At 41.3% G+C, this 15706-nt stretch overlaps 1 protein-coding gene across 1 annotated transcript in view; it reads right to left on the reverse strand.

Annotated features, from left to right (window-relative positions):
• gabra3 (gamma-aminobutyric acid type A receptor subunit alpha3) overlaps positions 1-15706 on the reverse strand; it is a 285967-nt gene that overhangs the window by 17451 nt on the left and 252810 nt on the right. Inside the window, exons 7-8 of the mRNA XM_037688046.1 lie at positions 12686-12829; positions 6322-6474 (exon numbers count right to left, since the gene is read on the reverse strand). Coding sequence (XP_037543974.1) covers positions 6322-6474; positions 12686-12829 — 297 coding nt within the window. The remainder of the gene's footprint in view (positions 1-6321; positions 6475-12685; positions 12830-15706) is intronic.

Below are 15706 nucleotides of genomic sequence, written 5' to 3' on the forward strand. Positions count from 1 at the left end.
CTAGCTCAGCTGGTAAGAGAGGACAATTGGGAGAGGGGGTGAGAACACTCGCCTTCACCAATTAAAACAAGGTGAAAACTCAGAGAGGCTAGCACCACTAGTTCAGCTGGTAAGACAGGACAATTGGGAGAGGGGGTGAGAACACTCGCCTTCAATTAAAACAAAGTGAAAACTCAGAGAGGCTAGCACCGCTAGCTCAGCTGGTAAGAGGACAATTGGGAGAGGGGGTGAGAACGCTCGCCTTCACCAAATAAAACAAGGCCAGGAACTCAGCTGGCTACGTAATAAACAAACTTCGGAGCACGGTCCAACCGACCACGCGGTTGGAGGCCTACAGTAAACAGGAGCGGAGCGAACGCTACCGCTAACCAATAGCAAAATATAAGCAAAGAACCACTACTCACCAGTGTTAAATCACACACATAGTAGTCATAAACAACGTCGGAGCACAGTCCAGCCGACCACGCGGTTGGAGGTCTCCCAACAAGCATGAGCGGAGCGAACGCTACCGCTAACCAACAGCGAAATATAAGGAAAACTACTTACCGGTGTTGAATCACACACATAGTAGTCAGATGCTGTAATTTGGGAGAGGCGGAAACTGCCGTAGTCCCCAACAAAACAGCAGAAATACCTTTGAACAGGGTTAAACCGTCGCAGCCCTAGGAGGGCGAACACGCTACTCCCGCAGACGGGCAGTCGGGCTTCCAACGACGGTAAAAAGTTCAGAAAAGGTCCAAAGAGCTGAAGCCCTGAATTGAACCGCGCACGAGAAGAAAATAGGAGCAGAGCAGCGGATGACGTCGGGCTATATAGCCTCTGATTGGTCATCCGTGTCACACCTGTGACTCCGTTGGTATTATTACTCGAATCAGCGCATGCGCGAAGGGAACATTCAGTGCTTTCAGCACCGCCCTCTGGCGGTCAGGAGGGATGAAATAGAACACTAAGATATGAGATGCACTATAATGATACATCCATCCATCTCTTCACACTTATCTGTGGTCAAGTTACAGTAAAACAAGTCCAGGAGGGAAACCCAGACATGCTACTCTTCAGCAACATCCCTCAGCTTCTCTTGGGGAATCCCAAGATGTTCCCAAGCTAGAGGGGATATATAATCATTCCAGAGAGTTCTTGGTCTGCACTCCTCCAAGTGGGACATGCATGGAAAACCTCCAAAGGAAGGTATTCTAATGAGATGCTAGAACCACCTCAGCCTCCTTTCAGTAAGGAGGAGCAGCGACTTCACTCTGAGCTTCCCCTGGACGATGGCGCTCCTCAGTCTATCTTTAAAGGCCCCCCACATACTCGGGCATACTTTACTCCGCAGAGGTCCACGTGTACCCGATTAGACCAGCGTGGACTCGAAGTGGACATCCACAAGCCATGTCCGCGCAAAGATACATTTTTATGACCGCGTACTCTGTGTTGCATGGTAAACTGCCCGGCGATGAACCGTTTTGTATGCAACACCAATGTATGAAATTCCCCTTCTTCATCCCTGATCTGGTTTAATGGCCTTTTCTTTTGTTTTTTGTTTTTGCCAAGAGACAAGCGATCTCTTCCTCCTCGTCCGCTGACGCCATGACTGAAATTGTGAGAAATTAAGGAAATTGTCACGAGAGAATTAAAATCAGGTCCAGCGTGGCTGTGGGAGGGTCTGGAGATTTCCTGGTGGGCCGGTCTGATGTGTGGGCTGCAGGGCCAGTGCTCCCTGTTTTTTTTTTTTATTTACATTTTTAGAACTTTTTATTAACAACATATAAACACAGAACACAGCTGCTCCTGGGCTGCCAGCTGCTCTACCCAAGGCCGCCTTTAACTAGTTTTTTTTTCTTTTGCAACCTGTCAATCAATCCAGTAAGCGTGTCAGCAAATGACCAATCGGTGAAATCAATTTGTCTCGAAGGTAAATGCCCCTTGCCTGCAGAGCTGGGCTGCAGCCCATCAAGGTGTATGCTCGCGTATGAAGTCTGAACCGTCTGTAGACGGTGTGCGCAGTGTTTGCGCGGCTCACAGAGTACTCACAGTACGACCGAGTATGTGGGAGCATTTAGGATGAGCCCAGCCAACCTGCGAAGGAAGCTAATTTCAGTCGCTCGTTCTTTTGGTTGTAATCCAAACCACATGACCACAGGTGAGGGTCTGAGCGTAGACAGACCCCTAAAGTAAAAGCTTTGCCTTGATGATGATGCATGATATATAATACACTATTATGATAAATGATACACTCATAATTATATATGATAAACTATAATATGAAATGAAAGAAAAAAATATGAAGGATCCAGTACTATTCACAGTGGCTTCACAAGAAATCCATAAACACATAAAATATTATAGCAATGTTGCACCACAATCCTTTGTAAAAGTTAGTCTTTACAGTAGTTCTTGTTTTTTATTTTATTTCATGCAAAATGTTTGAACATAAACACAACAGTCCAGTCCACGTTGCTGTCGAGCTTTACATAATCTACTGTACAAAGTCAGAAAGTTGAGCTTCAAACCGCTGACACAGTTCACTGATGAATGAACATTACAAGTGCTCAGGGTCAGCATTTCAAACCAAGTATTTCTCAATGCATTAAATCAATACAAAGACCGCATTGTGCAGTTTTTTTTTATTTAAACCAATCCAAAGCGTGACTTGTTAAATAAAACCTGAATCCTATATGATGCTGAACCTCTATAGATAATAAATACTTAAAAAATACAACAACAATATTAGCCCTTTGTTTAACTACATTTTAAAACTAAAGTTGACAAATCGACTTTTCTTCATGTAAAAGACATCGTGTTGCATGTGCTCAGCTGAAAGCAGCCTTGTTTGCAGGATTCTGTTATCTTCAGTGAAAAGTTTGGACTGTGAAAACTGCAAAAGTAGAACTCTGTCAACTAAAATGAATTAATGTGGAAATTAAATCACTGAGATGAAAAACTGAAAATTTCACAGATCATTTCACGTCCCAGCCCATTCAGTCAGCAGTGCTGGGAATGAGACTTGGCTCGGACAATGGTCACACCACCCAACCACATAAAAACAATCTCCTCTCTGTTCCAAACTATCGTATCTTATAAAATCTGATACACCGGAGACGCTAAACGGGAATATGATGAGGACGAACAAGGAGGCCAAGTCGATTCTGAGTGTAATGACAAAAAGACTGATACAATCAGTTCTGGACTGAGATGGATTCATTCGTGAGTTACGAATCAAAAGAACCCAACATTAGTTCAAGGAACACTTTTTATACTAAAACCACATAATGAGAGGGGACAGAGCTGCAGCCATTTTGGGTAAACCTTAAGTGAGTTGTTAGCACATGCACTGGGATCTCCTCCAAGCTATTACATCAAATTATACTATAGTTTAAAATCGGTCAAACTGGCTGACTTGTTGCCATTTGTGTGATTAGCTGTGGTAGCCATCTTGAACGGGATTGACTTAAAGCTAACTAGTTATAGATGTATATCCAACGGCTACTTTCAAAGACTTTCATTAATGTCTGCCTTCTGGTTTAAGAGAAATTTTCATAACAGACAAAAAAAAGTTGATTCCAGTTGTTAGGGATCAAGTTTTTTCATGACCAGTCAGTGCTCGACAAATGAGTTATGAGTGACTCATCTACTACCATGTCATTTTAACTCAATACCTGTCAGACTGAAAGAATTAAATCTATGTTTGGTTTGCCGTGGCAGCCATCTTACATCAAATTGACTCAGAAAGGCAATAAGTTGTAGATATATATCCAATAATTATCACCTGAAGATTTCATTAAAATCCATCCAGTGGTTCGCAGAATATTTGGTTAACACACCTGACAAACAAATACCAATACACACACACACACAAGCAAAACCATCACCCCCTCATTTTACTTTTTGGTGGCAAGCAAAAACTACAAATTCCAGCTTTTTTGCTGTATTAAGCCCTACTTGCAAGGGATTGGTTTTACCTAGGGACCACATGTAATAAATAAATTACTCCCCAACATCTGCTTTTTATGTGGCGCATTCGCACGAGATAACCAAAGCCTGAGATTTAGCTAACATTTACAGACATCTTCTGGATATGATGCCGACGCGCTGCGTTGTCTCGACCGGGCCGGTCCGTAATAATGTGCTTAATGTGCTGGCCGGGCCTGTCTCAGGCTTTGATGCGGTTTTACGAATCAGCACAAAGAAAACTAAAGATTGCACAATATAAAATTGTGTTAATCTACTTGTTGAGGAGGAGGCAGGTCCGACCGGCCAGTTTAAGAGGTAAAAAAAAGCTACGTTAAGCTCAGATGGACACCTGTCACTGGCCGTGTGCAACCGCTGACTCGCTGGTTGAAATGGACTTGCGACCTGTCCAGGGTGTACCCTGCCTCTCGCACAGTGATGGATGAACACGGGCACCAACGACCCCCGCTACCCTAAGAGAAGGAGCGGGTAAAGATAATGGATGGATGGGTCAGCTGATCATGTGCGCATCTCCGCACCTGCTGCCATCTGCGGTGAAGGAAGTAGCAGCAAGTACAAAAGCCGAAGCGAGCAGCGCGTACATTTAAAATAGCCTTGTTCTGTTTTTTTACAAATAATTTTGCTTAACCAAAAACAAAAAAATGCCTATTTATGTATCAGATCCTGCCCATTTCTGTCCAAATCACAGAGATGCCTATTCTCATTGGATTAATATAATCACAGGACCTCGAAGTTCAGCAAAATATAGTAGGTAATGTGAGGGGGAATTTTCACTTTACAAATTACTGACATGGCCGATTCGCACAGGATTAACAACACAGACAATCTCTGTAATTATTACAAATAGTATGTGGTCCCTACATCAAACTAATCCTGTGCGAATAGGGCTTCAGTGTACTGTATTTGGTTGTATTAAAATTATTTTTTAAATTAATTTATTAACCTTTAAATCCAGGCAGCATGGTGGCACAACTGGTAGAGCTGCTGCCACTCACTGAGCAGGTTACCCTAGTTCAAATCCCGGACTGGGGGCCTTTCTGTGTGGTAGTTTGCATGTTCTTTTCGTGCATTCACAGGCTTTCTCCAGGTACTCTGGTTTCCTCCCACTGACCAACAACATGCATGTTAGACTGATTGGTAACCCTAAATAGTCCCTAGGTGTGAGTGAGAGAGTTGGTTGTTTTTTATTTGTCTCCATCCCTGTGATGGACTGGAGACCAGTCCAGGGTGTCCTCCACCTCTTGCACAGTGCTGACTGGACATGGGCACCAGTGACCCACGCGACCCAAAAAGGAAGAAGCGGGTAAAGATAATGGATGGATGGAACCTTTAAATCTCACTGAGATCACAGATCTGTTTGGTGAGGGAGGTCTGGGCCTGGTGGCAGCCTAACAGGCATGCTTTATCACTGTGGGAGGAAACTGGAGTACTCGAGGAAAACCCACACAAACTCCACACAGAAAAACCCAAGATCCAACCTGGGGACTGAATCAAAACTTTCTTGCTGTGAGGCAACAATGCTAACTACTGAACCACTGTGCAGCCAATTTTACTTAAAAAAAAAAAAAGGCTGATTAATTATTATTGTAAAAATAATGGAAACAAAATGACGTAATTCAAATAAAGCAGATGTTCCTGAATTTCAATAATAGTCAAAACATTAATTAATAGAAAAATACAAAGCTTACAAGAAAAAGAAGTAGGGCTAAAATATATACGACATATTGCCGAGTGCTCAACAAAAAGCTCATGTGATCACAGTGCGAGGATCATCACTCCCCTAAAACATCATTAATCAGATGGCTGAAAGGATTTTTTTTGCAACTAATTAAGTTCTTTAGGGTATTTTTCTTTTTGCAGAGGAATGATTGATGTGTAAAAATCAATAATACAAATATGAACACATCAGCTTTTAGATTTTGAGTATTACTTTAATTTACTAGCATTCATTTCAATATAATTTTTTATACAGTACACCATAAAAGCATTTCTTCATACTGAGTCAAATAACTGTATTTTCTCTAACGTTTTGTTGTTTGTAAGAGGATGGATACGGTATAAAGGTTTGGATTTGATTGTATGCATAGGATTTTAGTTTTCTGCAAAGAATATGTGAGGTTTGATCTCCTGCTGTTTTAATAACTTGACTTTTCAGTCAGTAAATATGTGCACCCTGAGCCGTACAGTAACATCAGTTGGATTACTTGGGCTGTTAAAACTTACTGTTTTATCTGTACGGCACAGTAAGTAGGAGCACTTAAAATCAAATCAGAGAAATACTAAGCTTCTAAATCAAAATCCCTGTCCCAGAATGATCTGAAGTGAGTAATGAACCATTTATTTCAGACTTACCGAACACAGTGCGAGCAGGAACGGATTCTCTGTTAAGCCAGAAGGAGACCTGAGACAGTATGACAGTCATGATGCACGGGAGGTAGGTTTGAATCACAAAATAGCCAATTTTCCGTTTCAAATGGAAATACGCTGTCATCACTACATATTCTCCTGGGGGGAAAAGAGAAGCAAAGAAAGAGAGCGACAAAGAGAGCTGGGATTATTAAAACAACTAATGTGCTGCTCAAACATCAGACAGCCTGGTTACAAATTGATCAGCATTTTTGGACTCCCTGAACTCTGCAGACAACACCAGAGGTTTTATTTCTAAAATATGTCATATTAAAGAACCTTTGTCTGCAGATTTGTAACAGTGCGGTTAAAGCAAGTGCTTAAAAAGTGTAATTTTGTGGAAAAACTTTAAAAAAATTAACATTTTACCTGCTGTAGATAGCTCTTTGAACAACCTTTGTAGAAAAGGAGTTTAATTCGGACATGACTGAAGAGCTAACAGCTAAGCTAAACAGGACTGAGTATGGTAGTGGATTATTTAATCTAAAAACTACTTAAATCTTAAAAAGTTCTAAATAATTCACACACACACAAAAAAAAAATCTTTACATGTTCATATCACAGATATTTGAACAGAATTCTACATTTACTTGCAAGTGCAAATAGTGGCAACAACAGCTAGCTGCAGCATTTCCTGTGCAGCCTACAGCACTTCCTCCAGGAATGCCACACTTCTGCCAGAATACATGTGTAATGAATTAATGGTGATGCCAACATTTATAAATTGGTGTTTTTATGAACCCCAATGAAGCTTTAACTTATGAAGCAACGACATATTATAACTAGAGACAAGACCCAAACTCAGAAACTGAAGGTATAAAGGTTGAGTGCCCCCTGGTGGCTGGCAGAAGTACAATTTTAAAGTCCCGCTACTCCATGTAAACAAAGGGGCATTTTCCTGACTAAAAACTTAAAATATACTTAAGGTACTTTTTGTTCGGGTGTTGATTTTGTTGATTCACATCGTTTTTTGTTGATGTATGTTCAGATATGCATTTTTTCCAAGACTATTTGTTTCAACTAGTTATTTGAGACATAAAAAGTGCTTTGTTACTCTTCATTGTTGGGCAGTTGAAGATAATGGAATCATCTTTACTCATCTTGGTAGTATGAAGTTGTTTTAGGATGAAAATCCACTTTGCTCTTGTCTAAACTAGTTGTTTTCTTGTTAATCGGGTCAATATATTTTTCCTACATGGTAAGCAGGTTGTTCAGAGAGCTAAAATAGCAACAAAAACAGCCAAATTCAGTTTCCCAAACCTTTCAACTGAAACCAACTTCAAAAAACATGAACTATTTATTTAAATAAGCATGGTGCAACAGCAAAAAACACCTGCACATTTTAATCTACATAAAAAAAAGAACCTTAAACTGAAGTAATTGAGACATAATATTTTTCCATCTCTTTAACTGAGACTGAATTAAATCAAACATCTGTACTGAATAAAAAACTTTATGTTTGGATCAGAACAGAGTATTATGTTGGACCAGTGTCCAACATACAAAGGATTACAAAGGAGCTTTTAAGCCTTAATAAAATACGTAATTTCTAAAAGGTTAAATTTAGATAGAATATTCTACACCAAATATGTTACCCGTTTGTACATACATAATGTTTCCCTGCATCTTTCTCACTCATTTGTACTCGTCAGTGATGGCAGCAAACAGCCAGATTCAGTTTTCCTGAGCACTGGCTCGCCAACCCAGGTCTGTGTTGCAGAGATATGAAGAAAACCAGCCTCCGCCCTCCCTGAGGTGTTTTGTCTGACGAGATTCTGACTGAAGCTGGAAAGGCTCAAATCTGTCCATTCCCTCTGCTCACTGTAGTCCATTAAGATTACAGTAAAAAAGAAATGAGATTTTCGACATCCATATCCAGCTTGAGAAATACTTTTGCAAGAGTTCCTTTGTTCCTGCCATGAAACCATCTCTGCAACTCTCTTGACCTTGAGTTTTACGAACTATTTGGCACACTCAAGATCATCGTTTTAAAAGCTGAATAAGTTCAGTTATTTAAACATCTTCTTGCAAACCAGCCAGTAAAGAGGAACACAATTGGCATAAGGTTCAGCACAACCCAGGTCTTCCCCAGCTCTGCAGAGCCTTGGTTGTTTATGCATGTTGGCAGGATCATCATAGCAAGAGTGCTCAAGGCTCACATGATGCAATTTTTCACAACACCCAACAATGGAAAACATGGAGCTCATGCTATTGGTCATTATTTCTCTTATCAAAAACAAGGTATAAAAGAGCCAGTGTTCCTGAAGTTAGAAGAAACGCAGCAGAAAGACAAATGAGGGTATGTCCTGATGCATGCTCAATATTCCAGGTAAATACATCTAACAAGGTTGAGTCAGGTCCTCAGGTTGTTAGATAGGCTCAGGTTTGGTTTATCTGTATGCAAAATCAACACAAGGTCAACAGTACAATGAAATGCTCAGGACGAGAAGAACAGTCTCGACTCGCCAAAAAAACAGCAACAACAAATACCAAAGCATGCAACACAAATACAAAAACAAGGTGCCAAAAGTGAAAAAGAAATAAATCTACAGAAGCACGGTCCTACTGGCAGAGTGGTTCTGATGACAGTGAGGTTTCTCTTAGCAACATGGTCCCGTAGGCACCATGGTAGTGTTAGCGATGTGGTTCAGTTTGGTTAAGTCTGAAGTCATGTTGTTCCCTCCCAATGACTCGATCACAAACCACTCCATCGACCTTTCCGCTCATGTAAACATGATTGTTAAATCATGTTTCTTCCAACTGAGGCGGCTGTCTAAACTGAAGCCCATATTATCCAAAATTAACCTGGAGACAGTAATACATGCATTCATTACATCTAGGCTTGATTACTGCAATTCGCTCCTGTTTGGTATCAGTCAGACCTCTATAGCACGACTAGAACTAGTCCAGAATGCAGCAGCCTGATTTTTAACCAGTACAGGCAAAAGAGAGCACATTACACCAGTTTTGGCCTCACTGCACTGGTTACCGGTTCACTTTCGAATCCAGTTCAAAATACTCATGTATGTCTACAAATCACTGAACAGTTTTGTCCCCCCCCCCCCCCCCATCTCTCTGATCTGCTACAACCGTATGTCCCACCGCGTTCCCTGAGGTCAGCGGACCAGTTGCTCCTCACAGTTCTAGGATCTCGTCTTAAGCGCAGAGGTGACAGGGCCTTCTCTGTAGCAGGACCAAGACTCTGGAACGAGTTACCTCTGCTTGTCAGACAGGCCCCCTCCCTCTCGGTTTTCAAGTCCTGTTTAAAAACCCACTACTATTTGGTGGCTTTCAACACCAGATGATCTGTGTTTTGATCCTGTATGCTCCACACTGGTTTGTCGTCATTATCTGCATTGTTTTTATGTCTATAATCTGATTTACCTCATTTTGTATATTGCTTTGTGTGTTGTCTGTTGTTTTGTCTGTACAGCACTTTGGTTGGCCATTTCGCTGTTTTAAGTGTATAAATAAAGTGGTATGGTATGGTATGGTTATCAGGGTGATCTTGTTAGCAGGTCTTATTAGCAGGTCCTGTCAGCTGAAGGATGATAACAAGGACCTGCCTTCCCAGACTGCCCTCCAGAACTGGGTCCAGCAGACGGAGTACATCCAAGATTTCCCCGCGGAACTGAATGGGTCTGTAGGTTTGGTCCGTGCAGGAAGATGAAGGATCATGGAGATGGCCAACATGACAGGCCTGAGCCTGAGGTTGGAAGGACTGAACCACGAAGGCAGGATGGCACGATGGCAAGGCAGCACACAGAAAACTCCACAACAGTGTCACGGTCATACCCGTACCGTGGATGTGCAGTGTAGGCGCAACAAAAAAGTTAAAACAAAAGCAACAGGGGCATAAAAAGATCTAGTTGAAGTGGAGTTCCTGTCAGTGCTACCATTCTGCAGCGCACTTAATGTCAGAGTCATACACGATACATTATATGATAAGATGTAAGAGGCCATACAGCAGTAGCATGTCAAAGGCGGGAGTGCAAAATGACATAAGAAGGTTAACAAGCTAATGTTAGCTCTTCTACAGTCGTTTGAAGTTGTGTCTACATCCGGGCCAGGGAACCAGCCTGTAGTCTGCTTACATCAAATCTTCAGCATCAGTCGGCCCATATGGAACCCCGGGTCTCTGGGTTCCAAAAATCAATCAGGAAGTGGGCCGTACCACCCAATGCAAAGACTCTAAACCCAGGCTGGAACTCAGACTGGGCCTGGCCTTACAATGCAAATGGGCTAAATGTGTTTGCCTTCAAAGTCTGCAACTCACATCCTGAGAGCTGCATGAGCAAACAGGTTAAATCTCTCCAAATGGGAAGCTAAGTGTGGCTCAGCTGTAAGCTCTGCTGCCTCTCAGTGATTAACAGAATCAACCATCAGCTTTTCCAGTCAGGTGTTCAAATCTTTCTGCTTTTACTCAAAGCTGGTGCCTGATGTTACTCTCATGTATGACACATGAACGCTTTTCAGGCTCGTCATGGATTTTATTTGTGTGGTTAAAAAAAACACTCACTGACAGAAATTGGTCTGTACTACAATAATTACTGTATCAGATTGCATGGATGAACAGAGTTGGGCATTTTGATTGTCCCATGACAGTAGGGTGTGTAACGCCTTAGGACCTGTGTACTAGCAGCAATTCAATGTGGAGCAGAGTAACAGAGCTGTTGCATCTTTTACCACTGCAACCTGGCTGTCATTTGTTGGAACTCACCCTCCTGCAGATGAGCACTGTCTCAGAGTTGATGTCCAAGCTGATTTAAGACAGGCCTGTTCAGCCATGCAAGATGGCAGAACTGGCAGATGTTGCTTTGTTTAAAGACAGCACCAAAGTCTCATGAGGGGTAAGGCACGTGGACACAGGATGTCACTGATCTGAGCCATCAGGGTCCACTGAATCACTATCAAAGGTGACCTAAAGTCAAACCCTTTGGCTCCCTAGCTGCCATGTCCCTCTACAACAAGATTGTTCCTCGCTAGGATTGTAGGTATCATATCCTTTGGTAATTGCGTTACTCAATCCAAAAATCAATGTATTCTTTGTATAATTGTAAAAACTTACATTACGCCAGTTGTTTCCTGAATTTTTATCCTTAAAGCCTTGGATTAGTAACCTTTTCCTGAACATCTTTCTTTTTTTAAATGAGAATACTAACAATCACCTCAATGGGATGGGCTGAGGGGTCTTGGACATAACGTTGTTGGAGGCCCTACAGGACTGCTTAGCCCCTAGGCCTACCAGCAGGTTTAGAGGGCCCTGCCCACAACCTGTGTTTGGTTGTCACAGAGCCCTGTGATGCCTGGTGCACAGTATGAAGATCCTCATTTGCTGTGGTTTGTCTTGGATGACCAGAACCTTTGTGACGTGTGTGGGTACCCTCATAAACCCTTTGATCTTTTGGTTCCAATATTGATCCACTGTGACATCCAGACAGTGGGCAATTGCTTAACATAACCAGCCAACTCCATGCAAACTCATAATGTGACCCTTATCAAAATGTGTGAGGCATTTTCTGTCAGCTGACCTTTCTTCAACTGTTCTGACTGATGCTCTACTGCTCCACTCATCATGATGCCACCACCTACAGTATAGTCTCTTGTAATAGGCATGTCAGCTACTTTAAAATATCCATCACTGGTTTGCATGTGGACCAAACTAGGTTCAAACTGGACTATTTTTTCCAGACTTTCTTTATCAGTGAGTGTATTTGACATAAGGTAACTGAAAGTGATATACAGGAACATAAACTTTATGTCCTCCAGGACTCATTCCACAGTTCTTATGATAAAAAAATGTTCATGTATCCAAAATACTTGGCTAGAGAATATTTTGTCTTTTTCACTGATCAAAGTTGATTCTAAGCTACAGCCTCAAAGAGAACCATTAGGGCTTTCACCTATCGCACATATTTTTACAATATCTTGTAAATTTTCTGCAAAGTCTCCAATCTAGGATCGTAGCCAATGTTTTCTCAATGAACCCAACTAATTTATGAAAAATAAGAGACAACACAATACTGTTGACTGCCTCTATGTGAAAATACAAAACTGTTTAAGTAGAGGTCAAAATTAACAAAGCAAAACCATTTCATTTGTTACAGAATATGTGAAGAAAAAAGGATGTGATTTAAAAAACAAAACTTTCCTTTCTTTTACTACTTATCCTGAAAACACTGGTGTAAGTCCAGCTCAGTGCAACATGCTGCTGCATTTACTCCCATCATTTTGCTTGATGTATCTGATTTCACCTGCAGGGATCTGTAGTCTGTGTTACTGTCTGGGCTGAGAATGGCATGCTGTGTACCTGTGCTGGAACTGATGGTTTCTTTGCCAATAACGTGCCCCAGTAAGTCATACTGGTTAAGCCTGGAGCCGCCCTCTGCCACAGACACAGACCTCTCATCCCCTTGGGTCCACAGGTAGATCACTTCATTATTGGTGTAAGCATCTGGGCAACGATGTGAGGATAGAAAAATAGCAAATGTGTATTAGAGTTAGCATGTTGCAGTAATATCTAGTGTGAAACATGGACAACATTTAGGATTATACAGTAAAGATGTATAGAAAGTGTTTACATGACAGTATGATTCTAAAACTGAACATGTGGACTGATTTTAAAATCTTGTCTTGTTTCTGATTTGAACCTTCAAGTTCCAATCAAATAATTTCTGTGTATTTTATTAATTAACTTTATAGATTTGGGGTGAGATCCATTTTTACCAGGGGTGTAACGCTATGCCAAAGTCAAAGTTTGATATGCTCCTGGTTATGAAGTCACAATGAGTTCAATACAACAGAGAAAAAAAACAAATATGAAACTTTGTTTTACTTGTCTGTTTTTTTTTTTGTTTTAAACAGACAAGAACGCTCCCAGAAGCAGAGACAGAAAAACACAACATCCTTGTTAGTGTGGGGTTTTAAAGAAGCTGGTCATGTACAGCGAGTCAGAATTTGTCAGCTATGTTCATTTTAAAGAATAAAAACAATGAAAGAATTGTTTGTACTGTTTTCTTTTAAAGTATAGAATTTGAATTGTAAACAGTGTCTAACATTTTTAATATTTAATAAATACATGTGGCCTCTTGCAGCGTGTCCAATCCTGGTCCTCAAGGGCCACTATCCTGAATATTTTAGAGATTTCCCTGCTCCAACACATCTGATTCAATGGTTGTGTTCTGCAGAAGTATGTGCATCACCCACTGATTCAAATCAGGTGTGTGAATGTTGTCAGTAGGTGAGTAACAGGCTTCTGCAGAATATGAAGAGTTAACTCAACCATTGAATCAGGTGTGTTGAAGCAGGAAAATTTCTAAAACATGCAGGATGGTGGCCCTTGAGGACCAGGATTGGATACGCCTAGACATGCACCTGCTTCTAGAGGGGCCAGTAATTTAAGCATTTGTTGTTTTTCAGTGTACCTATGTCCATCCATCCATCCATCCATCCATCCATTATCTTTACCCGCTTATTCCATTTTGGGTCACGGGGGTCGCTGGTGCCCATGTCCAGCAATCACTGTGCGAGGGGCGGGGTACACCCTGGACGGGTCGCAAGTCCATCACAGGGCCACATAGAGACAAACGAGACAAACAACCATTCACTCTCTCACTCACACCTAGGGACAATTTAGAGTTACCAATCAGCCTAACATGCATGTTTTTGGTCTGTGGGAGGAAACCGGAGCACCCGGAGAAAACCCACGCATGCACGGAGAGAACATGCAAACTCCACCCAGAAAGGCCCCTGGACCGGGGTTTGAACTAGGGACCTGCTCTCTGAGAGGCAGCAGCTCTACCAGTTGCGCCACCGTGCTGCCCTGTACCTATGTCTAAAGTCTGTATTGTAACAGTTCCAATAAACACATATACTCTTACACTTCCACTATTTATTTTTACCATTGCTGTATTACTCACATTTAAAACACTGTTGAAAAACTTGAAAATACTAATTGCAGTTTTATAGGAGGGATCTGATCTGTTTCAATGCTGCTGATCTGTTTCAATGTTGCTGCTGATCTATTTCAATGCTGCTGATCTGTTCCATGTTGACGTGTTCATGCGTGCTCATCTGCTCACACAGACTCATGTTCATGCTGCTGTTCGATGTAATGTTCTTGTGCTGTTACTGCTTAGTGTATTTTTAGTTGATGTTTTTCTAAGTTCATATCTTAGATGTTATTACTGTTTTTCTTATACATTTTATTGTTGGATGTAACGGGGACCCTGTGTACATAATTTCGCTCCAACACATGTATTACATGGGGTGCGAATGACAATTAAGAATCTCTGACTCTGATATGCATTTAGTCTGGCTGAATACTAGGTTTTAGTTGCACAGCATTTCATATTTGATGTTGTCTGGTTCTTGTTTTCAGGATTAATTTGTAACAGGAGAAAGATTTGGACTACAGATAGGCCACTCAGCCTCATCCATAATCACTCTTTGTGTTAAGTCATGCAAAATCTGCTATTAACAGCTTGAAAATCTTAATCTACACCAGAAGAAACCCTGAACTCATTTTAACCAAAAACAAGCTGAAATGTGGAATTATAAACCTAAAGAAAGAATGTCCACAGTCTTTCTGTCCATCTGAGATGAGATCTTTGTCAGAGAACTTGGCTTTGCTTTTGGACCAAGTTGATTTATGTGGTCTTTCAGTACTGCAGTTTTGATTACACCCCTGCAGTCAGAGGCAAACTGTGCCGAGTGACAATTGTTTTTACCAAGGTACTGCCAAGCCCATGTGATCTGGATGATTGTTTTCCATGCTGTACCACCTAGGGGCGTGTGTCTCACTGAGACTTCCACTGTCGTCCTGTACACCAATACATTAATATTACACTCTGCAGATGCCGACAATGTTTTTGCAATACTGCACTGAAATACAGACAAAATCAAACAAGCTGATTAACAACTGTCAGACAGAATTTGGCACAAACTGGTGAGCCAGCACTGAAACGTGCTCAACATCACTTTTCAGCAACTAACCTGAACAAGAGTATTGTAAACAGCACATTATACGCCTGTTCACAAACTGTTCTACAGACATCAATAGCAATGGCCCAGAAAAGCAAGACCTTGTGTAACGTTTGACTTTGATTTGTGACCTCGACCTTGGAGCTGGGGTGATGAAAAGTGTACGCGACACTACATTTAGGGATGATGCATATGGCCTGGACAAGAGGAAGCTCATGGACAGATGGAGACTACACCATATGTCCGTCTTTCAATGGGTGTATAATAAAAATTATTTTTGAAATTACGTGTGTGTGTGTATGTATATATATATATATATATATATATATATATATATATATATATATAT

Source organism: Nematolebias whitei, chromosome 14 (genome assembly GCF_014905685.2).
Source record: "Nematolebias whitei isolate Nwh7 chromosome 14, NemWhi1, whole genome shotgun sequence".
In the NCBI taxonomy this organism is placed as follows: Eukaryota; Metazoa; Chordata; class Actinopteri; order Cyprinodontiformes; family Rivulidae; genus Nematolebias; species Nematolebias whitei.